We start from the raw sequence: 27903 nt of genomic DNA on the forward strand, positions 1-27903 counted from the left end.
TAAGTGGGAGGCTTCTCAGTCTTCGTAAACGTAAAGAGCAGTTGAGACCACCAGCTGTGGCTTATTTTGCCAGATACCTAGGCCACTGGGTCTCTGATGTGCCCAGGCCAGTTCCTAGCTTTGAAGTGACTTTTCTTTCAGATCCTGGATAGGGTGGAAGTTTATGATAGAGGTTGATCCTGGTGTGGGGGAGCAATTGAATTTAATGTGGAGCTGGTGGCATCTGTTCTTGGGTACCACAAATCCTTGTACACTGGGGACATGGACTTCATGGTATACCTTAAAACAGTTGGGACTCCCCCTACATCCCCTGGTGCTGCTGCTTGAGCCATGGGCCATGACTCTCTTAACCCTTATCCCTAATCCTCTTAATGTCCATTTGCTTTCCTCCTCCCCCACAGGGTGATGGGTAACTACGGGCCTGATCTCCAGGGTCATGCAAAGAATGCCAGCCAGTCTTTGGGGAAGGTTATGGCAGGAGGAATGACGATGTGGAGATGCTTCCCCCTCGCCCCTGCCTCTTGATTTCCCCAGTCCTGCAGTTAGATCCCATTGCTCTCTGTTGCCCTGGTAACGAACTCAGTGAGAAAAAACTCAAGCTCAGCAAAGCCCCCAGGTTGTCTGCCCTGCCAGTCTGCCTCTCAGTGGACAGAAGAGGAATATAAAGAGCAAAGAGATCAGCCTTAGGTAGCCTTGCTCCATCCCCTTCTAGAGGCTAAGCTCAAAGTTTTTTGGCTACCATGTCCTCCTACCATTCTCCCTCCATTTCTTCCATGCCATCCCCACCTCACCTCTGGGGTCAACACACTGGCCTGCTACCTTGTGGATGACCCAGAACAGAAGAGCTTCAAATCCTGAAGTTGATGCCCAGCATAGGCAGCCCACTTGGGTTGGGTTGTCCCTCTAGGGCAGGGATTCTCAACCCTGACTGTTTGAATCACTTGGGGATCTTTTACGTGTCATCTTTGCACAGGGCCCGTGCTAATCTCTGTATAGTTCCAATTTTAGTATATATGCTACCAAAGCGAGTACCACTTGGGGATTTTTTTTTTTTTTTTAAGATTTCATTTATTTATTCATGAGAGACATAGAGAGGCAGAGAGACAGGCAGGGGGAGAAGCAGGCTCCATGCAAGGAGCCAGATGCGGGACTCGATCCCGGAACCCCCCAGATCATGTCCTGAGCTGAATGCAGATGCTCAACGGCTCAGCCACCCAAGCATCCCCCACTTGGGGATTTTTTTAAACAATTTCAGAAACCTTGGCCTCACCTCAAAGATTTTTTTTTTTAATATTTTACTTATTTATTCATCAGAGAGAGGCAGAGACCCAAGCAGAGGGAGAAGCAGGCTCCATGCAGGGAGCCCAATGAGGGACTTGATCCTGGGAGCTCAGGAACATGCCCTGGGCCAAAGGCAGATGCCAAACCGCTGAGCCACCCAGGCGTCCCCTCGCTTCAAAGATTTAATTGATTTAGAATGTGGCCTAGACATCAATATTTTTGAGAAATTCCCCTGGATTCCAATATGCACTTGAGGCAAGAACCTTGGTTCTAGGAGGGCCATGGCTCAATGCTGGCTTTCCTTCCTGATTCAAGTCCTTGAACTTAGTCTCTGCCCAATATCCTTGAACAGTTGCAGGGGTGTTGGGGTCCTACTCCCCAAGCTTTCAGTTTCCAGAAGTGTCTCTGCCTGTTTTATTTCCAGCCCCCACACCCTCCACACTCCCCAATTCTTCCCCCTTCCTAACCGACAATCCCAAATCCTGCCCAGAGAGGAGGTTACCAAGGCAACCAGCTTAATCTGGTAACTGTGGCATGTGCTGGGAGTGGAGCCCTCTCTTTTTATTTGGTTCACAAAATGCCTGGGGAGCTCCTAGCCACTCCAGCCAGTTTCTCCTCTTAACCCCAGGGATAGTGGGGCATCCAATAAAGGGAGCCCAGCAAGCTGATACACAGATCTCTATTCCAGCTTCTTAGCCAGAACTGTGCTCTCCGTTTTACTGTTCCTTTCCAAATCCACAAACAGATGGGTGTGCAAAGCTTGATTTCTGTGAACACATGCTCTAGCACACATAGGACCAGATAGGCACACACGGTGACATGTGTGTAGTCCACACCCTACTCAGTTCAACCACCACTCCCAGTCTTTAGCATTCCTGTCCCTGCCTGGTCCCCGCACAGTAAACAGGGGTGGGGCATTATCCAAGGAGCTTCAGTCCCTCCGGAACCTGGTGCCACTCCCCCCACCTTGTTACTTTAACCTTGATGTGTTTACACTGAGTGTGTCTCTACACCCAACTCCTCCTTCTGGGGCAGTGTATCCTTAGGGACAGAATGCTCCTGGCACAGGCATCAAGAATAAAGATCATTTAGAGTGCAAACTAGCACTACTGTCCCTGCTTCATGGCCATGTCAACTCTGGAGGGGCTCTCTATGCCTAAGGACATTGTTTGGCAGTTCTGGAGCTTGTCACATCTCTGTGGCCCTGCTTTCTCCTGCTGCCAGCTGGGTCAGGTGCCCTGGTGCTCCTCATCTCCTCCCCCCTGCCTCCTGTCTCTTCTCACCTCAACTAGACCTGCCACAACCTGCTGCTCCCTGCCTGCCAGTACCTGCCTCTCACAAGCCAGGTCCTCACCACCTATTGTGCCCTACCAGAAAGGGCAGATGGGCACCGCCCCCAGTGCCAATGCCAATCCACCCCAGGCCTTTCCAGCCGTTCCTATAGAAGGAAGATAAAGACCACAAATATGGCAACAGACCATACTGTCGGGGTTGAGAGTGATGGACACCCAATCAGCAATCTTTTAGGTCTCACCTGAGTACAGGTAAGTCCAAGTTGCAGGCCACACACCTGCCCTACTCTGAAATGATAAAAAGCCCCTGCAAACCACCCCCCCCCCCAAGCCAGGAATCACTCTCCATTAGTAAATCACTCCATCACCTTTGCCCGTAATTTCTGCGTCTGCTCCGACGCCAATCCTATTCAGCCCCTCTGGATTTCTTGATTTCCCGCTTTGCCTCGAGGCCAGCCCCAGCGCCCAAGTTCAAGCCTCGCGCGGCCCAGGGGGCGGGCCCAGGAAGGACGGGGGCGGGGACTGGGCGGGGACTGGGGGAGGGGGCGCGGTCTCAGTTCTGCCACCTTCCCCCCGGCCAGGAGCGCAGCCGCCGCCGCCGCCGCCGCCGCGTCCTCTCAGCCTTGCGCTCCGCCTGCTGTCTCTGCCGCCGCAGCCCGGCCCAGGAGCGCAGAGCCCGGGGCACTGGCCCCGCAGCTTACCCGCCCTCCGGGCTGCGTGGCGGCTGCAACCGACATGGGGGGCCACTGAGAGCGAGCACTCTCTCCCTTTGGCACCCCCCCGGGCCACTGGCCCCTGGACCCCGGCCAGCGAGCCTCGGGCACCTCTGGCCCCCAGTCCGGCGCCTGGCACAGCCCTCCGCTCTGCCCCTCCGGCTCTGAGCATCGTGTCCCCGCCCCCCCCGCCCGCGCCTGGGACACCTGGGTCCCCCGGCGGCCCCGAGGAGAGGGGCGGGGGGGGGCATGAAGCCGTTGGAGAAATTTTTGAAGAAGCAGACGTCGCAGCTGGCGGGGCGAACGGTGGCGGGAGGTCCCGGCGGGGCTCCGGGGAGCTGCGGCGGGCCTGGCGGGGGCGGGGGACCTGGCGGGGGCGGCGGTCCAGCCGGGGGACTGCGGCCGCTGCAGCGGCGTCAGAGCGTGTCTCGCCTGCTGCTCCCAGCTTTCCTCCGGGAGCCCCCCGCCGAGCCGGGGCTGGAGCCGCCCCCTGAAGAGGAAGGGGGAGAGCCGGCGGGGGTCGCGGAGGAGCTCGGCGGCGGGGGGCCCTGTTGGCTCCAGCTCGAGGAGGTGCCGGGGCCTGGGCCACTCGGGGGAGGGGGGCCCCTGCGCTCCCCTTCCTCGTACTCCTCTGACGAGCTGTCCCCGGGCGAGCCCCTGACTTCCCCGCCCTGGGCCCCCCTGGGCGCCCCCGAGCGGCCGGAGCATCTTCTGAACCGGGTGCTGGAGCGGCTCGCCGGAGGGGCCACCAGGGACAGCGCCGCCTCAGGTAAGGCTCATCCATCCTGGGGTAGGGGGTTGTTACCTGGTTCCTCTTCCTTGCCCTTGGACCGTGGGGGTGGCGCTCTGCCGGCAGCCTCGGTGTGGGGTTGAGCGGTCACCTGAAGTGGGGCAGCGGCCTAGGAGAGGAACGGAGACCCTTGTGCGGGAAGCGGCAGTGCCACCTTCCTCCCTGTAGCAGCCTCACCCACCGGCTGGAGACGCTGAACCTTATTCTCTCCTTAAGCCACCCTTCCTTTCTCCTGGACGTTTTACCCACAGATTCTCATGGGTGCCTGATGTTGACTACCTCCTCCTGGGGCCCCAAGTTAAGGCCTGACACACTAAGATGGAAGCTGCCCAGAGCTGATGGTGTCCCATGCCCCCACCCCCACCCCAAGAGGTGCTTTCCAAGACCTTAGGGACCTTCTAGGAGTCCCTGCTTCTGTCTAGAAGCCCCAGAGCTCAGGGCTGGCCCATCAGTGGGGCAATGCCCAATAGGCACAGGGGGCCGAAGCAGCCTTTCCGGCTCCGGCAAAGGGATGCATTGTCCTTAGCAGCTTTGGGGGAAGGAGGTGTTCTAGTTGGGGGCTGACTCAGAAGATGTTTGCTGGGGGAGAGGTGGCTGGGCAGACAGACATCAGGACCCTGCAGCACCCAGGGGGTTCTGAGCCCCTCCGACTCCTGCCCTTCCCAAGGCAGGCGTCAGCACATGGCCTCTTTAAAAAATAATAGCCACACCCTGAGAAGCTTATTCCCTAAATGATATGCTATTTCACCACTCCCGACCAGCTCCCCTAACAAGGGGACTTTGAGGAAACTGAGGCCCCAAGCTACTGGTTAGTGGTGGAGGTAGAAGACCGATGGGTCTTTAGGTCTGCCTCTCAGCATTTCCCTAAGCCCAGTAGGGTCTGAGGATGGGAGACCTGGTTGAGGGCCTAAAGATGGGGGTTTCACACTTTGCTCTTAGAACTCTGCAGGGAGCCTGGACCTTGGCATGTGGACTAGGACACCACTCCCCCAGATTTTTCTCAAGACCTGGGTCCTCTCCTTGGCTCAGCTGTCGTTGCCCTGGGGAGCTGACACCTTTTGGATTTAATTAGAAAAATATCAGACACACACAGCTCTCCTAACCATAACTTCCCGCCTACACCACACACCCTGTGTCTCTATGACACATTTCCTAGGGAGGCTGTGCATTGGACCAGAGCCTGGCTTGGAAGAGACAGAAGCTAAACTGTAGCCCCCATAGCAGCATCTCCCCCACTCTGCCCCATGTTCTTCTTCATTTACTCTGGCTTCGCGCTCCCATGAGATAGGAAGGGTGTTGGGCATCCCTACTCCTTGTTGCCCACGGCTGGGGCTCTCAGACTCACTTTAAGAAACTAGCAGGCTAGCTAGGCAAAAAGGGAAAGGGAGGCTCTATCTTTCCCCTTCCACGGGGACCTGGTGCCACACACTCTACCTGGTCTCCCATGGGGAAAAACTTTTGAATTGATTGTCACCTTATTATATGGGCTGGCAAGCTAGATCTCCAGCGTAACTGGTTTGAGGAACCTCAAACCAGTCCCAGGGTAAATGAAAATCAGCTTAACCTGCTACTCTGATACTCTCCAGTACAACCAGTGTTGTCAAGCCATCTTGGCTTCCTCCCAGGTTGTGTGGGAGGGAGGACTTACAGAAGTTACCCTCAAACCAGTCAAAAACTCGCAAACATCTGAGCAGCCCTATCTAACCACTGTGCTCTACCCTGACAAGCTGCTTGCCTCAGGCATACTGAGCAAAGAACAAAGACTCAGGAGTCTGGGTTCCTACTCAAGCCCCAGGCAAGTCCCTCCCAGCTCTGGGCCTCGGTTTCTCATTTGTGAAGTGCAACAGTTGAAGTAGAGGATCTTGTGTTGGTTCTCCTCCTCTACCTTCATGGCTAGAATCAGAGGCCAGGGGATGGTAAGCCAAAGGATCTCAGAAGCCTCGGTTTTGTCCTGGGGTAGTGCCTGGGGACCTGGCCCTAACCTGTCCTGGTGAGGACACCTGGCTCCCTCCCTGCTCCCTGCGTGTCTCTGTGTGCCAGGCTGCCCTGCCCCACCCCAGGGCTGGCTGCAAGTCAGGGCGACCTTGTACCTGGCTGACTGGCTGAGCCAGGCCCAGATGGGGGAGTGGAGGGGAAAAAGGTGGTGAGAGCCACTCCCCTCCACCCTTCCATTATTAACCCTTCCATCTCTGGGCATCCAGAGGACACAGGGCTTCTATTTAAGGGCTTTGGGGATCAAAGAGATGGCAGTCACTCCCTCTCCCTTTTAATGGAGCTGGTTTCACCTGCTTAGTTGGAACTCAAAGCTGTTAGGTAGGGAGTAGGGAAGGGAGGAGGAATACACACACACACACACACACACACACACACACCACTGACCCTAACCTCTGTGTTTGTAAGTTCTTTGTCTAGAGACACTTCTGTGATCTCTCTCTGTTTTGGGGCAGATCTCAAGCTTGCTGTATTATCTGACCAGCTTCCCACGCACATTGAAGAGTAGTGGGCGTGGCCATCAAAGGGCGCCCCCTCCTTCCCTCCAGCTGCCTTGGCAGCTGCCAACCCCACCCCCGCAGCGGCTGCCCAGAACCTTCACACGTGTGTGCACGCGCACGCACGCGCGTACTTGTGTAGAGCATGACAGGGCAGGTGGCTCGGGCTCCAGGCTGGCTAAGGAGAACTCACTCTAGGAGGCAAGAGAAGGGGGTAGTGAGTGTCCGGTCGGGTTCTGGAAGTGCCTGCCTGACATCAGTGGCGCCAATTGATCTCTACAGATATCCTGCTGGATGACATCGTCCTCACCCATTCTCTCTTCCTCCCCACGGAGAAATTTCTGCAGGAGCTACACCAGTAATATCCTTTTATGGAGCTTGCAATAGGGGAGGTCAGGAGGAAGCCACTCTCCCTGCCCATGTGACATCAGAAGCTCAGTGCTTCCCTAGGACACACTCCTGGGTTTCAATTCCAAGGGTTTTACTCACAGCTGTTTGACCTTGGGCAGACCACCTAATCTCCTGGGGCCTCAGTTTCCTCTTCTGTAAAATGGAGGTAAATAACACCTGTGCTGCCTACCTATGTGGCTGCTGTGGAGATCAATCTGATAGAGATGTGGGAGTGCTTTGGAGACACAGCAGAGCCCTGTGCAAATGTAAGGTGTTATTATTCTATTAAGGGTGCTTCTCTCCCCACTGAATTGTTGCTCTAAACATCTGGTTGCCCAGTGGGTTATTATAGGGTCCTATGTAAACATCAGGTCACTGGCTGTGCTTTAGTGGGGTCTGCTAGAGATGCTAGAGACAGGCCACTGGCCAGGCTATTCGTAGGGTCTCATGTAAGCATAGGACCTCTCGCTGAGTTATTCTAGGATCTAATTGTAAATGAGTAGAATACCATAGGCTCTCTTAGAAAACACCAGGCCTTACACTGAGGTATGGTCAGGTTTGTGGTAAGCATCATTGACCTCAGGTTATGGGCTGATCAGAGCTTGGGTGGGTCCAGGCAGGGCATCTTCAAGTGAAATTCTAATAGGCAGGATATAGTCAGATGGGTGTGGTCAACTGGGCGCCATCCCTACCTACTTTGAGCAAAAGCCCAGGCTGAGGCATGAGGCGGTTTTGGCTCCAAGGACCCCTGTACCACCCTTCTCCCTGGCCCCAGACCTCAAGGCTATTTGGGAGGGTTAAACCTCCCACTGCTTCTCATCTCCCTTCCCAGTTTCCTCGGGTCTGCCTGCCCAGGGCTTTTTCTTAACTAAGGGGTCAGTTTTGTTTGGGCAGGAGGTATGGAGGGCCCGGAGGGGCTGGGCCGGAAGCAGGCTTGTCTGGCCATGCTCCTTCATTTCCTGGACACCTACCAGGGGCTGCTGCAGGAGGAAGAGGGGGCCGGCCGCATCATCAAGGTGGGCCTGGGAAGAGAAGGTGGGTGAACAGGCTATTAGCTCTGGAAGGGGGGGTCCTTTGAAGGAGCCATACTCCTTAAGCTGGGTACCTGGAAGGAGAAGATGCCAGTGGACCTCAGTCTATATGGCTCCTCTATGTTCTAAGACATGGAGACCCTGCCCTGGCCCTTGCTAATAGCAATGCTTGGGATGAGATCCCTGCCTTTACCTTCTCTCTCCTTTGTTCCCCAGGATCTGTACCTGCTGATTATGAAGGATGAGTCCCTTTACCAGGACCTCCGAGAGGACACACTGAGACTGCACCAGCTTGTGGAAACAGTGGAGCTAAAGTGAGGGGGATGGGTTGGGGAAGGGGCTAGGACAGAAGTCCCCCATATTCCCCTGTTACGGGGACTGCCTCTGGCCTTTTGACTCCAATTCAGTTTTATTTTAGCCCCTTTCTCTTGCTAGAGTGTAGCACAGAGCATGGCTTCCAGTCACGTTTCCCATCCATTTATTTGTTAATCCAACTGTGTACTGGTACATATTTAACAACCAGCACTTCAGGGGGAAAAAAAAGTCCCAATTTGTAGCTTTTGCTGATTCCCATGATGTAAATTCTCCCATTGGCTGATTTCCAGCTAGCAACATGACGTCACTGAATGTGAAGTTGGGAAGAAATGTGTAGTAGTAGGCCGTTATCTAGTATTTTCACCAAATACCAGAGAGGTAAATAACTCCAAGACGATAGATAATAGCAAAATATGGTAAAACAGAATACTACCTTCTGTGGTAATAATTTGGCTAGAAGTTTATAGGACATTTTTTTATTAATGGCTATTTAAAGACCCATAGGCAGGGATCCCTGGGTGGCACAGCAGTTTAGCGCCTGCCTTTGGCCCAGGGCGCGATCCTGGAGACCTGGGATCGAATCCCACGTCGGGCTCCTGGTGCATGGAGCCTGCTTCTCCCTCTGCCTCTCTCTCTGTGTGTGTGACTATCATAAATAAATTAAAAAATTTTAAAAAAAAGGACCCATAGGCAGAATATCGCCAAATTTCATAATCTGTTCTCATGAGCCACTGTGAGCCAGCTTCAGGACCCCATTGTGTCAGTCTGTCCGTCCATCCCTCTGGCCATTTCAGTCTCCCCCCACTCCATTTCCACCATCACAACCCTCATTCAGACCTCATTAGCTCTCACCTGGATTATTGCCACAGCCTCTTGCCCAGGGCTTCAGCTCATGGTCTTGCATCCTCTCCCTTCTTATGCTGACACCAGAGAGTTCCTTCCCATTTGACGACATCATGCTCCTATTCCAAAACCATCCAGGGCTCTCTATTGCCCACAAGACAAAATTGCAACACCCTTGCACAGCATTCAACACTCCTGCCTCATGTCCCACGTCCCTCAGCCCCCATGACACTCCCTACACACCCTACCATTCCCTGAATCCTGGGCATTCCCAATCCCAATTTCTTGCTGTCATGTATATGGTCCACTCCCGAAGGACCACCCTGCACCCACTTCTCTTTCTGTTGTCTTTCAAGGCCCAGGTCAATGCTGTCTTCCCGATGAAAGTTTCCCCTCCCTCGTGTCAACAAAACTCTCCTTGTACCTTTGTTATATCACCCAACACCTCCAGCCTCGTGTTAGAAGTCGCTACTTCTAACGGCATACACGTCTGTCTCCCTCCCAGGCTGTGAAGTCCTTGTCGGCAAAATTCAGCAAACAAGCAGATGACCTACACCTACCATGTGCCAAGTAGTGTGCTAGGCCTGGAGGGTGAAAAAAAAATTCAGGAAGAACTAAGCCCAGCCCTCAAAAGCTCTTAGTCTTGCAAAAGAGATAAGATACGCACATAAACAAATATTAGCCCAGTGTCCTACAGCAGTTGAGGCCAAAAAGTGACCTTTCCTGGTGGGTGGGGTGGATCAGAGAAATCATGGAAGAGGTGGCATCTGATTTGAGTCACTTTGACAGTTGTTCCATGCTGGCCATTGTCTCTCTTCTGACTTCCTTCACCACTTTCTGAACTTGGTGCTGGTTCATCCTTGATTCAGTTCTGATAATCCCTGCTTGACGGTTGCCTGCCTGGCACTCCATATGCGTGGCAGGACTTTCTGACGCCCAGCTGTGTCCATGGCAGGATCCCAGAGGAAAGCCAGGCTCCCAGCAAGCAAGTGAAGCCACTCTTCCGTCACTTCCGTCGGATTGACTCCTGTCTGCAGACCCGAGTGGCCTTCCGGGGCTCCGATGAGAGTGAGTGTGTACATTAAGATGGGCAGAGCTTCCAGAGTGGCTCTGAGGGCCCCTTGGGGTCTCTGGGTCTTGGGCACCCTCAGTGCAGTCTCCTTGTGTAGTAGAACCTGTCCTTTTCACAGTCTCTTTTCAGAAGCCAACCATTTTAGGGCTAGGGGTGAGATGGGGTGGGAGACTAATGTGCTCTGGAGGGGGCTGTGCCAGTGCTGCCATTCTGCTTTCTAATGAGAAGCCACTTCCTGTCTCTGCCCAGTCTTCTGCCGGGTGTACATGCCTGACCACTCTTACGTGACCATACGCAGCCGCCTCTCCGCATCTGTGCAGGACATTCTGGGCTCTGTGACAGAAAAATTGCAGTACTCAGAGGAACCTGCAGGGCGTGAGGACTCCCTCATCCTGGTAGCTGTGGCCTCCTCCGGAGGTGAGGCTCAGAAAGAGCTGGGGTGGGTAGTGGAGTCGGGGGGGGGGGGGGGGGGGCAGGAGAGGAGAAACTCAAGCCCTGGGGCAGGGGCAAAGAGGAATTCTGGGCCCTGGCTCCTCAAAGTGCGGTCCTGGGACCAGCCACATTGAGCATCACCTGGGAACTTATTAAAACTGCAATCCCTGGGATCCCTGGGTGGCACAGCGGTTTGGCGCCTGCCTTTGGCCCAGGGCGCGATCCTGGAGACCTGGGATCGAATCCCACATCGGGCTTCCGGTGCATGGAGCCTGCTTCTCCCTCTGCCTGTGTCTCTGCCTCTCTCTCTCTCTCTCTGACTATCATAAATAAATAAAAAAAATTTTTTTTTAAACTGCAATCCCTCAGACCCTACTTCAGACCTGCCCATTCAGAGTAAGCATTTTAACAAAGTTTCCAGGTGATTCCTGTGCATACTAAGGTTTGGGAAACACTGGTCCAAAACACTTGGATTCTGATCTAGGTTCTTGCCTCTGTACTCATCTTGGGATCTGGTTCTTTAACCTCACAGAGCATCTGAGGATGCTATGGTTTTGAGGCTAAAACACATGCAGTGGGCCTCCAATCCCTGTGGAAAGGCAGAAAGCCTGCAATGTAGCCAGAGCCCTTTTCTTCTGAGGCAAGGAAAAAAATGTTCCAGTGTCATGGGGATGATACAGTGAGGGAACAGCTGTGGAAGAATGTTGGGAGTAAAAAGGAGGTTACGAACACAAGAGAAATCATTATTTGAAAAAGTTCAGATAAATATGGCATAAACTGGTGATAACACGAATCCCATGAGTCTAGAACATGTTCGTGCAGGGTTAAGAGTTTCCAGAAGGGATGGAGACAGTGGCTGGAGTGTGGGAGGGTGCAGGTGGCCGGGGCTGAGGCAGAGCAGCTCATTCTCCTGCAGAGAAGGTCCTTCTCCAGCCGACTGAAGATTGTGTCTTCACCACACTGGGCATCAACAGCCATCTGTTTGCCTGCACCCGTGACAGCTATGAGGCCCTGGTAAGAACTCTGCCACAAGGCCTGGGCTGGGAGCGAGGGCCCAGAGGGGCTATGGGCAGAAACTCACAAGCCCAGAGTGGAGTCCAGCCCCTGTGGCCCTGCCTGCCACCAGATGCCCCTCCCTGAGGAGATCCAGGTCTCCCCGGGAGACACAGAGATCCACCGAGTGGAGCCTGAGGACGTTGCCAATCACCTTACTGCCTTCCACTGGGAGCTGTTCCGATGTGTGCACGAGGTGGGGACTGTAGCTAGTGCTGGGCTGGGGACCTGGAGGGAGAAACATGCCAACATGGGTGGTCTGGAGATGGGCAATGTGTGCAGCTGAACCTCGGGATTAGAAGGTTGGCTGCCAGGGTATCCTGGGGCAATTCACCCCAACTCACCCTAGATCATCTAAGCTTTATATCCCTGATCTGGGAGGAAAAAAAACAAGAGCAAAGAGGGAGACAAGCCCCCCCCCACCTTAGTAAGGTGGGTCTTACATAGAACCTGATCCATGGTTAGTATTTTTAAACTATTCTCTATTAAAGAAAGAATATAAGGCAGTTACAATAATGTCTATCAGATGGTTCAAGGACCTGGCACCTAGTAAGTTCTCAATAGAGTGGTGTATTATTAATGTTGCTTCCCCCCCCCCCACCCCTGTCTCTGTTGCAACCCGGCTTGTCCCCGTTTCTTTCTCTTTGCAACCCCTCCCTCTGCCACCCTCTGGCCCTTCCCTCCGTGGGTACGCACCGACACCTGCCACCTGCCTGCCACCACCCCCCCCCCCCCCCCGCCCCGCTGCCACCATGGCCGCAGCTGGAATTCGTGGACTACGTGTTCCATGGGGAGCGCGGCCGCCGAGAGACAGCCAACCTGGAGCTGCTGCTGCAGCGCTGCAGCGAGGTCACGCACTGGGTGGCCACTGAGGTGCTACTCTGCGAGGCCCCAGGCAAGCGCGCACAGCTGCTCAAGAAGTTCCTCAAGATCGCGGCCATGTGAGTGTGGCCAGCCGGCTGGGGGTGGGGGAGTGGGGGGGGAGTGGAGGGGTTGGGGGGTGGAGGCCCCTGAGCGCGCACTGACCCCCGAACCCCTCCCCCACGCCCCCGCAGCTGCAAGCAGAACCAGGACCTGCTGTCCTTCTATGCTGTGGTCATGGGGCTGGACAATGCTGCGGTCAGCCGCCTGCGGCTCACCTGGGAGGTGATGACACCGCTGCCCTCTCCTCCCCCCACCGCCTGTGCTGGCCCTGCTCGGGATCTTGGCCTCCTGGGTTCACCCCAGTGCGTCCCCTGCGCCCCTGCCCCTGCATCCTCTGCTGGCCACCAGGGAGCCTCTAGAGGTGCCTGGACAGAAGGAGGCTCCCCCTTCTGGCAGGTCCAGCCCCAGGGCATGTAGCTTGGCTAATGGACCCTGTCCTTGGGCAAATTAGTAAAAAGCTAGAATCCCCGTGGGAGGGGGGTAGGCAGCCCAGGCCAGGTCACAGACTTGGATAACTGGATTTCACCCAACACTCAGTGAGGCCCCTAGTTCATGGCCAATGCCTGAGCAGAGAGGCTCCAATTCTTCGGAATTTCATTCCTCTAGGCAGCTTCCAGCTCCCTAGACGGTACCAAGGGCTGGCTTTATTTCCCCACCTACCAGCTGGCCAGCCCCATGCAAGAGAGCCAGGCCCTTTCCCCCTCTGACACCTGAGGATTAGCCAGAGATGCCATGAAGCCCAAGGAGCTCTGCTCTGACATTCTTTCTCCTTCCTTCAACCTCTGCAGAAGCTGCCAGGGAAATTCAAAAACTTGTTCCGCAAATTTGAGAACCTGACAGTGAGTGGGTTCAGCTCTTTTATCTGCTCCTGGACTTGCACCCCAAAAACCCCCTGTTCCCATAAACCTTCTTCCTCAAACTTCCCTTCAAGGTTTTCAGCGCCTGAGACTGCCCCCACCCCATGCTGGGAGGGGAGGTGGGGGAGGATTGCTAACCAGTTTTCCATGGAGGAGGGAGGAGAACAGTCAAGCCCCTCTCTACCTCACCCCCAGCTAGACACCCGTGCATACCCCTCTCTGATCAGAGATGGATCTAAAGCAGGGGGATGAGGGAGGAGTACAGGACATCTTTAAGGTCCATGGGAACTATCCGTCCCTTTACTTCTCTTCCCTGGAATATCAGGACCCCTGCCGGAACCACAAAAGCTACCGAGAAGTGATCTCCAAGATGAAGCCTCCTGTGATTCCCTTCGTGCCTCTGATCCTCAAAGGTGAGAGTCACTCTTGTGCTCTTCTAGCCACATTCTCCATGCCTCACTTCTGGCTCTGGCCCCCTGTCACTCAGCTCAGAGTGCCTACCTGAACAGGAGACCCCTAGTGAGGGATGTGGGGGAGAGGGAGGGCCCTTTGGACCTCCTCTTTTCTTTCTCACATATGCTTCTCTTCTATCCTCTAGACTTGACTTTCCTGCACGAGGGGAGTAAGACCCTTGTCGATGGTTTGGTGAACATTGAGAAGCTGGTGAGTGGCCTGCCGGCCCTGACCCAGGAGTGGGGGCTGGCATCCCTCCCCTTCTCCTGGCAGCCCCCTAAAGACAGCAGCCTTCCTCTTCGGTGCCCAGCTTGCCTGACAGACTCCTGACTGTCCCTGGTGGCATTGCTGTGGCAACCCGCCCACAGGGTGGCAAAGCTGACAGGCAGCTGGGGCTGGGACAGGGATGGGGGGGAGGTGCGCAACACTACCTCTCCTCCTGCCCATTACACCCCTCCTTTGGTTCTTCAGAGACCCTCCAGAATTTGACCCTGGAGGGAGTAGGGTAAAACCAGCAGAGTTGGAGAATGGAGCAGGGGGAGCGTTAGAGGGGGGAGCATCTTTCCATACCCTTTTTAGGGCTCATTCCTTGTCATCTCCCAGCATTCAGTGGCTGAAAAAGTGAGGACAATCCGCAAATACCGGAGTCGGCCCCTTTGTGAGTACCCTGGCTTCTGAGAGCTTTGCAGGCAGAGCTCTGAGTTGGGAGGGTTCTGGGAGGAGTCCCTACTCAGTTCTTTATCTCCTTAAACTTGTCAGCTCTCCAGCCTCTCCTTGGCCTCCCCAGGGGCCCTTATGCCCAACACCTGTCCCAATCCACACCACTGTCCTCTGGCTGGTATGCATGTAGAGCAAGAAGGGAGGCTGGGAGCCTGAACACTTCTCTCTTGTCATGCACCCAGGCCTGGATATGGAGGCGTCCCCCCATCACCTGCAGACCAAGGCCTATGTGCGCCAGTTCCAGGTCATCGACAACCAGAACCTCCTCTTTGAGCTCTCCTACAAGCTGGAGGCTAATAGTCAGTAAGAACAGAGGTTCTGGTTGGCGCCTCACCAAGGTCCTCGGGCACCTGGCACTCAAGCACTTTGCACGATGTCCCAAACCAACTCTGACATCTTTCTGCTGGAGCAACTTCCTGCCCCTTAGGAAAGAGTCGGATGGACTTACCCCTGGACTCATAAGCCTGTTCATCCTGCTGAAGTCCTCTCCCCTTTGCTCCTTCAAGCCAAAACCACATTCTGCTGGTTCCTGCCCTCGCAGGGAAGGGGGGCACTGTGCTCCTTCCTCTGTCTTCTCCCATTGAGGTCCGTTCTAGAGATGGAGTTTCCAATCTCCTCCCTAGCAGACAGGAAAGCTGCCCACCCTCCTGTCTCACAGAGTGGAATTGTGGGAGGGAATTGGCAGCTGTCTTTTCCACCCCTGTCCGCCTTCTCCCTGGTCAGGGCTGGGAGCCCTGGATGTACCCCCCTGGAATATTATATTGCCCTTGTGTCTGTGTGTGTGTATGCCTGTCCCCTTTAAGAAGCAGGAATGCATCTGGTAATTGAGAGAGGGTGATGTGTGTAGGGTTTGGTGCTACCCTGGTCTACTCTGCCCTGTGATGGTGTGGGGTGCTTTCCCCACCCCCACCACTCCCTGCTCAGCTCCTTTTGCTGCCCTGCATGCCCAAGCCTGTGGGTGAAGCTGTTCGCGGGGCAGGGGGCAGCAGCAGGTGGGAGGGGTTACCCGTCAGCCCTTGTGAGTCCCCAACTCAGGCTTCCCCAGGTGTCTGGGTGGGGTCCAATAAGAGGGTAAAAGATGCTCAGGGAAACACAGGCCTAAGCTGCCTGCAGGACACTCCTTCTGCATTGCAGGGTGGAATGTGGCGGTATCAGGAGTTGGGGGTGTCTGCTGCCCACACTCCTGCTTTTGGAGTGTCTACTGCTCAGAGGGGAGCAATCAACCCCCTTCTGGCCCTTCTGTGGGACACCCACAACATGGTCTCTATCCTTCCCCCTGTCTTGACTCCTCCTGGGTCTTCCCCATCCGAGCTGGGAGGGGGTGGACCCCTGTACTTGGGCAGGCAGCCCCCAGAAGTGAGGGGAGTGAATGGCCAAGACCATAAAGGCAAAACTGGACTGTGGTGATGCCTTTAATACCTCTCTGTCTTCCCACTGTCTCCTGCATGGGCCTCCAGGGCCGAGGGGCACAGGGCTCCTGGCAGCTACTGGGTGAGGTTTCCTGGCACAGCCTCATCCCTCTTCTCTCTGGCCCACCTCTCTCCTTTCCGAAGAGGCAGTGGCAGCAGCAGCCAAAGCAGCTGCTGCTCCTGCTCTGGGGGTGTATATATTTTTTACCAAAAGCTCTGGAATTGTAAATTTATTTTTTAAAATTCAAAGAGGGGAAGAGCCTTGTATCATATGTAAACATTGTATCATAGGTTACGTTGTACAGTCCCTTTTATACAGTGGTCTGTCTTGTTCCTGCCACAGAAAATGTGTATGGACTCTCCCCACCCTCATCCCCACCTGCACAGGCACCCTGTCTCACCTCCTCCATCCCTTAGGCAGTGACCATAGGGCCCCCTCCCACTCCCTGTGCCCTCCCTGCAGCTGTCCTGCACCTTTCTCTCCCTATGGCCATCCTTCCCTCCTGGTTCTGCGTGGCAGCCTTCTCACACAGCTCCCATTTCCCTCCTCAAGCACTGGGCTCCACTGGTCCGGTCTCAGCTGCTGCCCACCCCTAACCTTGATGCCTGACCCACTGCTCCCCAGCTTGGCCAGAGTGAACCGTGTGTCCTGTACAGGCTAGGTTGTCTGCAGAAACCGCTGGGTGGAGAAGAAGCTGATAAAGTCTATGAATCAAGCTGCTTGCCGTTCTCCATTCTGTTTCTCTGAAGCTGGGGAAAAGGTGAGGGAGGGAAGAGGGGGGAACCCCCACTCAGTGCACTGGGCCCATCAGCCGGGCTGTTCTGGACTAACTCAACATGTGCATGAGAGGGAACGGTGCCAACCTCATGAGACTTGTCACATACTGACTGGAAGTGGAAGTTTGAGTCCTTCCATGTTCTAGGTGCCATAGACGTGTGACCTCATTAAATTCTAACACCAGAAGGTGGAAGATGGTAGCTGGGAAGTCCTAGTGGAAGGTCAAGTTACAGGCGAGTGAGGGGGGAGTACTGGGCCCCCTAATGGTGGTCTGTCCCTGCAGGGGACACCCACCATACACACCCACCAGCCACTACCCAGACAGGGTGCATCATTCACACAACCAACATCTACCACTTATGCTAAGATGGGGGGCTTCTAGAGCCTACAGTTTGGCTCTAAAGAGAGCTTAAGCTCTAGGAGATGACATATATTCAAAAAGCTACACAGAAGCCCTTAATCTTCCCCTTGTCACACATCTCTTATTTGCTGTCTTCTACATCTCAGAACATGGTCCTCTCATCTACCCACCCAGGTTTTCAAGGCAAGAATGCAGGACTTGGCCTTGAGGCTTCCTTCTCATCCCTCCCTCATCTCATCAGTCAGTCCTGCCAGCTCCAATTCCAGAACATGGCTGGTCCACTTCTCTATCACTCTTCTATTACTACCTAGTGCAGACTACTCACCAACCTCCACTGGATGACCACATCAGCCTCCTACCTGGTGTCTCGGCTTCCTCTGCCCAGCCCAACCCTGATCCAACCACTTGGTTCTCACACTGTAGCCAGATTGCTCTGTGAAAAACCTAAAGCAGATCATGAATGGCTAAAATTAAAAGCAGAGGCAGGGACACCTGTGTGGCTCAGCGGTTAAGCATTTGCCTTTGGCTTAGGTTGCGATCCTGGCATCCTGGGATCGAGTCCCACATCAGGCTTCCCATGGGGAGCCTGCTTCTCCCTCTGCCTATGTCTCTGCCTCTCTTCCTGTGTCTCTCATGAATAAATAAATAAAATCGTAAAAACAAAACAAAACTTGGCAATACCAGTATCAGTAAGGATGCGGAGCAACTGGAATCTTTATACACCATTGGCGAGAGTATAAATTGGTACAGCCACTTTGGAAACCTGCTTGGCAGTGTCTACTAAAACTAGATGTACACCTAACCTATGACCCAGAATTTCCACTTCCCAGAGAAATCAGTGCTTATGTCTGCCGAAAGACATGGACAATAGTGATCATAGTTTTTTTTTTTTTAAGATTTTATTTATTTATTCATGAGAAAGAGAGAGAGAGAGGCAGAGCGAGAAGCAGGCTCCATGCAGGGAGCCCGACGCGGGACTCGATCCCGGCACCCCAAGATCACACCCTGGGCTGAAGGTGGCACTAAATCGCTGAGCCACCCGGGCTGCCCTAGTGATTGTAGTTTTATTAATGACACTGAAACTGGAAAAAGCTTAAATGGCCTTCAACAAGTGAATGGATAAATCAAGTGTGGTATATTCTTACCATGGAATACTGCATAGCAATAACAAAGAACAGACAACTACTACCTGCATGAATGAATCTCACAAACATTATATTGAGTAAAAAAGCCAGACACATAAGGCTACAAATTGTGGGATTCTATTTAAGAGAAGTTCAAGAGCAGGCAAAATTAACCTATGGGGATAGAAGTAAAAATAGAGGTTACTTGATGGGAATGGGAGAATGTTGACAGAAAGGGCATGAAGAAGCCCTCTGTAGTGATAAAAATGTTCTATATCTTTTTCTTAAAAATTATTTATTTATTTATTTGACAGTGAGGGAGAGAGCACAAGCAGAGGGAGCAGCAGGCAGAGGAAGAAGGGAGAAGCAGGCAGAGGGAGAAGCAAACTCCCCGGTGAGTAGGGAGCCCATTGTGGGACTCGACCCCAGGACTCTGGGACCATGACCTGTGCCAAAGGCAGACGTTAAACCGACTGAGCCACCCAGGCCCCCCAAAAATGTTTTGTGTCTTGACCTGGGGTAGTTATGTGTGTATGTATTCACTAAGGTGTGAGATTTATACATTTCACTGTAGATATTTCAACTAAAACCATTCAGATCATTACAAATTAAAATCTCTTGCTGATGACACATTAAAAATCAAAATCCAGGCAGCCTGAGTGGCTCAGCGGTTTAGCACTGCCTTCAGTTCAGGGCCTGATCCTGGAGATCCAGGACCGAGTCCCATGTCGGGCTCCCTGCATGGAGCCTGCTTCTCCCTCTGCCTGTGTCTCTGCCTTTCTCTCTCTCATGAATAAATAATAAGATCTTTATTTTTTTTAAATAAGATCTTTAAAAAAAATCAAAATCCTTCCTCTCTGACCCCATCACTTACCCCCTCTCCTCTCACTCACCCCACAACAGCTACATTGACTGCTTTACTGTTCCTAAACTAACACCCAATCCTGTCTAAGGGAATCACCTTTGCTCTTTCCTGAGCTTTCCTGATCATGCAGATCCCATCTCACCCACCCCTCCCTCTCTTTCCCCTACCCCCCTGTATTTTCTTCAAGGTACTCATCACTCCCTGACATCATATTTACTTCTTTGTGTATTTTCTTCATGCCTACTGTCCTACAAGAATGTCAGCTCTTAGCTCCATGAATGTCTTGTTTGCTCTCCAGAGCCTAGAATGGTACCTGGCACAGAGAAGGCATTCAATACGTATTTGCTGAATGAATAAATTAGGTTGGTTGAAATAGTATCTGTATGAGTGGGCAAGACACAAGATGGGATTGAGCCAAAGAGATTCACTATTGGTCTGGGGACGGGGTGGGGGATCATAAAAGAAAGCTTCTTGAAAGACATGACCTAGGACTTAAAGCAGGGTTGTTTTTTGTTGTTGTTGTTTGTTTTTTTAAGGTTTTATTTATTCATGAGAGACAGAGAGAGAGAGAGGCAGAGACACAGGCAGAGAAAGAAGCAGGCTCCCCACGGGAGCCTGTTGCATGAGGAACTCGATCCCAGGACCCTGGCATCACAACCTGAGCCAAGGGCAGATGCTTAACCACTGAACCACCCAGGTTCCCCTAAAACAGGTTTGATGGCCAAAGAGTGGAAGTGGAAAGTCGGGTAAGAGGCATTGGGAGGCACTGCTCATCAATGACCACTCCAGTCAAGCAGACTGGTCAGTGCTTCCCTTCTGGACTGGTCCCCAGGGGATCCAGATGTGTGAGGGCTGCACAGGTTCTGGCCTCCTCAAAGGGTTCTGATCCCACCCTGAAGGACTCCATGCCCTGGGGCAGGATTCTAGGGGCCAATTCTTTCTGTCCCCATTTCTCTACCCCAGGGAGGACAGAGAAAGTGGTATGGGTTATTTTCCTTGTCCCCATCTTCGCCATCTTCAGACCCCTCCGTCATCTGCTCCCTTTCAGGAGTGATGATGAGGACTGACATTTGGAAGCGTGTCCTTCGCCCAACCCACTATGCTTGGCTCTATGTAGGTTCTCTCATTTAATTTCCAACAAAGAGGTTGGTTCTACCAGTCTCAATTTCCAGATGAGAACTGAGATCATGAGAAATTTCTCATCAGAGGTACAAAGAGACCAAGTCTCACAGCTAGCAAGAATTTGAACTGTTATTCTGACTCCAGAACCCACTGTTTATCTACAACAATCCCCAGAGCTTGAATAACTGAGAAATGTCCATCTTGCACTCACCAGGCTGCAGTGGCCACTTGACTATAGGTAGGGGGTGGAGAGACTATCCTTTCTGGTCCCTTTCTCCACTCTGCCTGAGTTCTGTCTCGCTGTGCGGAGAGTGGTCGAGACATGAGATGTGATCAAGGGCTCTATGGGCTGTGTGGGGAGAAGACGAACTCACTTAGTAGCATTGTACAACCAAGGCTAGTCTAGCAATGAACAAAAGGGTGAAAATGATCTGGAGTGGTCAGAGGACCAGCACAATATGCTGCCCTCCTGATCAGGTGTATAGGAGAGTGAAGAACGTAAGTAGTGCCCTTTGAATCCACTAGGTGTCACCACCAAGATTACTTTCTCTACACTTGGGGACAGGGAGGAGGGTAGAATATTTCTCAGGGGAATATTGCATCTCTCATACGGTCTATCCCCAGGCATGAGTCAGAAGTTTGACCAGAATAGCTTGTATCTTCCATTCTTCTCTTTCTGGTGACTCTTTCCCATTTAGCATTTAAACCTTCTCAACTCCCTATTTTTAAAAACACTTCCCTTGACCCTGCAGGCCTTTTCCAGCTACCGTCCCCTCTGTCACTTCCAGTTCAAGGCCAAACTTCTGGAAAGGATTGTCTCCACATCCTCATCTCTCATTCATTTCTTTTTTATTTCCCCCAACATTTCTTTCTTTTTTTTTAAAGATTTTATTTTATTTATTTATTTATTTATTTACTCATGAAGACACACAGAGAGAGGCAGTCACAGGCAGAGCGAGAAGCAGGCTCCCTGTGGAGAGCCTGTGTGGGACTCAATCCCAGGACCCTGGGATCACAACCTGAGCCAAAGGCAGACACTCAACCACTGAGCCACCCAGGTGCCCCTCCCCCAACTTTTCATCTCAAATTAACTCAAACACAGGAATCTTAAAGATTAGTACAGTGAATATCCTTAAAACCTCCTATATTCTATAATTATCATGTTGCTAAATTTGCTTTTGTTATCTCTTTCCCACTTTTTCTCCCTCTTCTCTCTTTACACACATACACACACACACACTTTTTCTTTTGCCAAGCTATTTGAAGGTAAGTTGCGAATAATATCATTTCACTACTAAAAGCCTCAGCAGGAACCTCCTAGGAATAAGGACAATTTCCTACATATCCACCACAGCATTATCACGCCTAAGAAAGTCAGTAGTAGTTCTACAACATCACCTAATATCTAGTCTCTGTTTGATTTTCCCAAGTTGTCTCAAAAATATCTTTTTAAAAACTTAAAAAAAAAAAAAAAAAGAGAGAGGAGTACCTGGCTGGCTCAGTCAGTAGAGCATGACTCTTGCTTTTGATCTTGAGGTCTTGAGTTCAAGCCCCACGATGGGGCTAAAGATTACTTAAAAAAAAATAAATCTTGGGATCCCTGGGTGGCGCAGCGGTTTGGCGCCTGCCTTTGGCCCAGGGCGCGATCCTGGAGACCGGGGATCGAATCCCACGTCGGGCTCCCGGTGCATGGAGCCTGCTTCTCCCTCTGCCTGTGTCTCTGCCTCTCTCTCTCTGTGTGACTATCATAAATAAATAAGAAAATTAAAAAAATAAAAAAATAAATAAATCTTAAAAAAAATCCTGATCCAATCAGGGCCCATTCATTGCATTGGGTTCTTATATCCATTGGTCTCTTTTAATATAGACTAGCTCCTTTTCTTCTCTTTTTTTTTCCAATGACATTGACTTTTTTAAAAAAAATTTTTATTTATTTATGATAGTCACACAGAGAGAGAGAGAGAGAGGCAGAGACACAGGCAGAAGGAGAAGCAGGCTCCAGGATCGCGCCCTGGGCCAAAGGCAGGCGCCAAACCGCTGCGCCACCCAGGGATCCCAATAATATATTTTCTTTAACTTAATATATATTAAATAATGTTATTTCAACATGTAATTGATATAAAAATACTAATGAGAGATTTTACCTTTTTTAGTAATAAGTCTTTGAAACCTGGTGTTCATGTTATACTTGCAACATATGTTAATTCAGACTAGCCACATTTTAATTATTCAATAGGTACATGTAGCTAGTGGCTCTGAAATTGGACAGCATAGTTTATTCTAGTGGTTTTCTGGAGCTTAAATATTCTAGAGGAGAATATAGGTGATGTTGTTAATAACATTATACCAGGTGGCAAATAATGCCAGGTTGGCTCACATCAGTGATGGTAGAGTTTGTCAAGGAGGGATTGCTAGATCTCTCCATGAAAAAGATACATTTTTTTTTCTCTCTTGGTTGTTAGTATTTGGTGATTTTTGCATCTTGCAAATATCCTGTTTATCCCAATCATTCATTCGTGTTAAAAAGTCATTTTTAAATGTGTTGTATAATTTTTCAATCGTGCAAAAAGTTTAAAGACTAATATAATGCACACCCATGTCTCCACCATCCAGCTTAAGAAATAAAACCATGCCCTGCAGATGAGGTCCCTGGTACCCATCCCCTGTCACATCCCCTTCCTTTCTCCCCAGAGACAACCAGTTTCATGAGTGTGGTGTCATTTCCATGTTTCCATAAACTTTTACTGTGTTCATATAATCTCAAAACAATATAGGTTTTTTTTTTTTTGCATTGGGGAGTAACCATTTTATTGAGATATACTTCACATACAGTAAAGTGTAGTTCCATGGCTTTTAGCATAACCAGAGTTGTGTGGCCATTGCCATAATCAAATTTAGAACTTGTTCATCACCTCAAAAAGAAATTGTACAAGAGTATTCTATAGCAGCATTATTTGTAACAGACAAAAAGTGGAAACAACTCAAACTGATGAGTGGATAAACTAGAATGTGGTATATCCATAAAACGAAATGTTATTTGGTCAGAAAAAGGAATGAGGTCCTGATACATGGTACAACAGAGAAGTACCTTGAAAACATTATGCTAAGTAGAAGAAGCCAAGAACAAAAGCCTAAATATTGTATGATTCTCATTTATAGGAAATGTCCAGCATAAGCAGAGGCACAAAGATAGAGAGTAGATTAGTGGTTGCCAGGGGACAGAGAGTGGATTAGCAATTAGCAGGAGATGGGAGGAAAGGAGAATTGGGAGAGGCCATTAATGGGTATAGGGTTTCTTTTTGGGGTGATGAAAACATGCCAGAATTAGTGGTTGTGGTTGCACAATATCGAGAATATACTGAAACCCACTCAACTGTTCATTTTAAAGTTATTAAGATGGTTTCTGGTTGTGTGAACTTTATTGGCTTGACTTGTACACTCATCACTCCAATCTCTGCCTCTGTCTTCACATGACATTCTTCCCTGTGTGTGTCTGAGTCCTCTCTTCTTCTTCTAAAGACATTAGTCATTGGATTTAGGGCCCACTCTAATCCACTTCACCTCATTTTGATCCGCTTGACTTCAACTTAACTAATTTTATCTGCAAAGACCTTACTTCCAAATAAGGTCAAATTCTGAGGCTCCAGGCGAGCGTGAATTGAGGGTGGGGGGGGCGGGACACTGTTCAATTCACTTCAAGGTCCTTTTCACAGTGCTTAATTGGATTGTCTTTTTATTATTGAGTTTTAAAGGTTTTTAATATTCCCATGTTTTAAAAGTTTTTATAAATACTGTCCTCCCAGGTATAGTGTTCAGCAACTTTACCCTCTCAGCATCATGCTTGTGAGATTCACCCAGGTCAATAGAAGTAATTCTAAAAAAAACAGAACCCAAACCATAACTCCAGTTTGTTTGGTTTTGTTGCTTTTTCATTCTTCAACCCACTGCATCTGGTGTCCACCCTCAGGATTCACTGAAACTGTTCTTGTCAAGGTTACTGATTCCCATGTTACTGCATCCAAGGGACACTTATCTAACTGTTCTTTCACTGGCATTTGATATTTCTGACCATTCTTCCTTCCTGAGCACTTATCACCACTTCCAGGACACTACGCTCTCAGGATTTCCCTCCATCCTATTTATCTCAGCCTCCGTTATAAGCCTTCTCCCTCAGCTTGGTCCTTGCATGTGGGGTGCCTTGGCTCTGTGTTAAGCCTTCTTCTCTTCTCGCTATACACCTGGGCTTAGATTTCATCAATTTCATTCTGTGTAGGGATCTATTGCTGCATAACCAACTATTCTAAACTTAGTGGCTTAAAACAACCACGGTTTTATTTTTTATTTTTTTAAAGATTTTATTTATTTATGAGAGAGAGAGAGAGAGAGAGAGAGAGAGGCAGAGACACAGACAGAGGGAGAAGCAGGCTCCATGCAGGAAACCTGACACGGGACTTGATTCCGGGTCTCCAGGATCAGGCCCTGGGCTGAAGGCTGCACTAAACCGCTGAGCCACCCAGGCTGCCCACAACCACTGTTTTATAACTTCTCGTGATCCACCAGCTTGTCAGTAGCTTGGCTGGACAGTTCTGCTGTCTTACTTGGGGGGTCTCATATGGCTGCAGTTAGAAGTCTAATGGCAGCTAGAACATCCAAGATGGCTGGTTTGCTTGTCTCATACTCTAGTAGCACCACTGGAATACTGGGATGGCTGGAACTCTCTTTCTCCATGTCCAAGCTTCTCTCTCCAGATGATCTCTGTGGCAGAGTAGTTGATTTATCATGTGAGAGCTTACGGGTCCCAAAGGCAAGATTGTAAGCTGCCAGGTCTTCTTAAAGCTTAGTCCTGTACCTGGTACAGCATGACTTCTGCTGCAGTAAATAAAGGTTGTCACAAGTCAGCCCAGATTTGATGAATACGAGGGTTGATAGGGGCCATCTTTGGAAAGTAGGTACCATAGGTTAGGAGTCCCAAATGGCCAGGATTGCTCTTCTAAGTTCCAGATCCAAATGTGCAGTTGTCCACTGGACCTCTCTTGCCTCCTTCCTCACCAGGCTCCTCAGGTTCATTCACAGCCCTGGCCTCTCTAAGCTAAGTGTTGGTATCACGTACACACAGGAGTTTAGCCAGAAGCTTGGGAGTCATCTTTGGCTTCTCCCTATCCTTGGCCCTCACATTCCACTTCTTAAATATCTCTAGAATTACTTCTCTCCATCTCTATTGCTCATACCTAATAATGATCATAGCTAAGATTAGTGGGTGCTTTCCAAGTGTGAACACACTTTGGACACATTCCACAGTCTTATCTTCATTTTGTAGATGAGAAGCCTGAGGGTGGTAGAGGTTGAATAAATTGCTCAAAGTCTCACCCCATTCAGTAGTGGGGAGAACTGGAACTTGAGCCCTTTGGCTCTGGAGACAGGCAGCCTTGCCTCCCAAGTCTTTGTGTCCAGCTGGTGCCAGCTGGCACTCAGCGTAGGCAACCATTGCTTCTCTCTTAGATGTCCACAGCAGCCTCTTGTCCACAGGTGTTTCTGCCTCTGATCTGGCCCCATCTAATCTATCCTCCATCCTACGGTCAGAGAGATTTTTCTGGAAGGCAAAAGGGGTCATGGCACTACCCCACTTAAACCTTTAATTGGTTTCTCTCTCACCCAGAAGAAAAAATCTAACTTTTCATAACAGATAATAAAGTCCTTCATAGATTGGCTCCTGTCAACCTGACAGTGTACTCTGGGGCAGTGGTTTTCCACGGGGGCATTTTGGAAATTTGTGGAGGCTTTTTTGCTTATCACAATGATAAGGATGTGGTATAGGTATTTGGTAGGCAGGGGTCAGGGATGCTAGAATGCTGCAATGCAAGGGACGCATCCACACAACTAAGAATTATCCTGGGCTCCTCATGGCTCATGATTGGACATTCCATGTGAAAATTCCATTTATTAAAAAAAAAACAACCCTATCTAAGCCTATAACCTATATCCATTAACTCTATACCCAAGGGAGGAGGAGACAGGCTTATTTATGATTCACCCTTACCAGAAATAGAGCCCTGTACTTCTTTGGGGGGTCTCATTTTTGTGAAGGAAAACATTTTGTTAAAAATACCCTGTTGAGGAGGTTCTGAGGTGTTTCCTTTTTCCATGAGCCACTGGCAAAAGCTCAGGTTCACACAGTTAGGCAAATGTCCCTAGAGCAAAAACCTGCCTCAGTGTTCTACTTACCTCTTTCTAGAAACCCTGCCTTTGCTTACTTTGTTTTGAATTCCTTACATTTTTAGATTTTATTTATTTATTCATGATAGACAGAGAGAGAGAGAGAGAGAGAGAGAGAAAGAGAGAGGCAGAGACAGGCAGAGGGAGAAGCAGGCTCCATGCAGGGAGCCCGAAGCGGGACTCGATCCCAGGACTCCAGGATCACGCCCTGGGCCGAAGGCAGGTGCTAAACGTCTGAGCCACCCAGGGATCCCTTAAGATATTTTTCAATATTATTCTTTTGTTGTTTTGGGGGAGAAGGTCTCCCAGGTACTTGGCCTGTCACATTATCAAAAAAAGGGGAGTACAAGCATGGATTATTTCTGCACAAACTTAATATAATCTGTCCTTTTTTAAAAAAAATATTTATTCATGAGAGACACACACAGAGAGAGAGAGAGAGAGAGAGAGAGAGGAAGAGGGAGAGAGGCAGAGACATAGGCAGAGAGAGAAGCAGGCTCCATGCAGGAGGCCCGATGTGGGACTTGATCCTGGTAACTCCGGGATCACGCTCTGAGCCAAAGGCAGATGCTCAACCACTGAGCCACCCAGGTGTCCCTAACCTGTCCTTTTTATGAATAAAATTACTGGGTTGCTTTGTGTTGTTCAGAACTTTACCAAGAGTCTTTCACCATTTTGGAAAATCACATTACAAATGACAACACAGGACTACTTGGTATGGGCATTAATAGCACAGACTCTGGAGACAGTTCGCTATTTTTTTTTTTAAGATTTTATTTATTTATTCATGAGAGAGAGAGAGAGAGAGAGAGAGAGAGAGGCAGAGACACAGGCAGAGGGAGAAGCAGGCTCCATGCAGTGAGCCTGACGTGGGATTTGATCCTGGGTCTCCAGGATCACGCCCTGGGCTGAAGGCAGGCACGTTCTATCTTATCATAGAACGATATTATAGAGAATGGGGGAGGGGGATACTTATATTAGCTACAGTGGGCAGGGAATGCCTCTGAAGAGGGGCCATTTGAACTAAGTCTTGAAGAATGAGGAAGGGGCATAGTAGAGCTAGCACAAAAGTCTTGAGAAGCCATGTATTTACTGTGTTTCAGTGATAGAAAGCAGGTCCACACGGTATACGGTGAAGAAGGAGACAGGATGGACATGAAGTTGAAGAACTGGGAGTTTGGGGCTACCATCTCTCTGATTCAATCACCCTACCTTCAGACATGCTGGACTACATACCTGAACATTTTTACCTTTGCACCCACTGATCCCTATGCCTGGAATGCATTCCCTGCCTTCTCTGACTGGTAATAAAATTCTATTCGTCCTTCAAGGCCCAGTTCCATTTATGAAACGTTCTCCCATTCTTCAGCAGGAGT

General features: G+C 50.6%; 2 protein-coding genes, 1 long non-coding RNA gene and 1 pseudogene across 7 annotated transcripts in view; 2 read left to right on the forward strand and 2 right to left on the reverse strand.

Moving 5' to 3' along the window:
• Positions 1–935: 935 nt before the first annotated feature.
• Positions 936–1032, reverse strand: LOC140607619 (U6 spliceosomal RNA; annotated as a pseudogene).
• A 2122-nt stretch (positions 1033–3154) lies between these two features.
• On the forward strand, positions 3155–27857 carry RAPGEFL1 (Rap guanine nucleotide exchange factor like 1). Of its 5 annotated transcripts, none has more exons than XM_072780442.1 (15): positions 3155–4055; positions 6848–6926; positions 7836–7971; positions 8203–8300; positions 10100–10212; positions 10466–10633; positions 11565–11662; positions 11775–11897; positions 12464–12642; positions 12757–12847; positions 13414–13464; positions 13808–13895; positions 14081–14145; positions 14515–14593; positions 27631–27857. In XM_072780442.1, exons 1-15 carry the CDS (start codon positions 3536–3538, stop codon positions 27684–27686), a joined length of 1944 nt encoding a protein of 647 aa, XP_072636543.1. In that variant the 5' UTR covers positions 3155–3535; the 3' UTR covers positions 27687–27857. The 5 variants fall into 5 exon arrangements, with proteins under 5 accessions (XP_072636543.1, XP_072636545.1, XP_072636540.1 ...); XM_072780444.1 differs by having other exon boundaries at positions 14539–14593; XM_072780439.1 differs by lacking the exon at positions 27631–27857 and adding an exon at positions 14838–16780.
• On the reverse strand, positions 8762–16948 carry LOC140606694 (uncharacterized). Its single transcript, XR_012008995.1, has 5 exons — positions 16663–16948; positions 11856–11929; positions 9569–9728; positions 9154–9288; positions 8762–8947 (listed from the first exon to the last, which is right to left on the reverse strand). It is a non-coding gene; the product is annotated as an uncharacterized lncRNA (long non-coding RNA).
• WIPF2 (WAS/WASL interacting protein family member 2) overlaps positions 16988–27903 on the forward strand; it is a 64746-nt gene continuing 53830 nt past the window's right edge. The window contains exons 1-2 of the mRNA XM_072780453.1: positions 16988–17075; positions 18642–18721. The gene's annotated coding sequence lies outside the window, so the exon portion shown is untranslated. The remainder of the gene's footprint in view (positions 17076–18641; positions 18722–27903) is intronic.

Source organism: Canis lupus, chromosome 16 (assembly GCF_048164855.1).
Source record: "Canis lupus baileyi chromosome 16, mCanLup2.hap1, whole genome shotgun sequence".
Lineage (NCBI taxonomy): Eukaryota > Metazoa > Chordata > Mammalia > Carnivora > Canidae > Canis > Canis lupus.

Excerpts from the sequence above, each read along its gene's own strand:
- RAPGEFL1 (XM_072780439.1), top strand. The coding sequence starts at position 3,536 with ATGAAGCCGTTGGAGAAATTTTTGAAGAAGCAGACGTCGCAGCTGGCG. Across the intron at positions 10,213-10,465 it reads CTTCCGGGGCTCCGATGAGA|TCTTCTGCCGGGTGTACATG; the intron begins GTGAGTGTGTAC and ends GTCTCTGCCCAG. Across the intron at positions 14,594-14,837 it reads ATACCGGAGTCGGCCCCTTT|GCCTGGATATGGAGGCGTCC; the intron begins GTGAGTACCCTG and ends TCATGCACCCAG.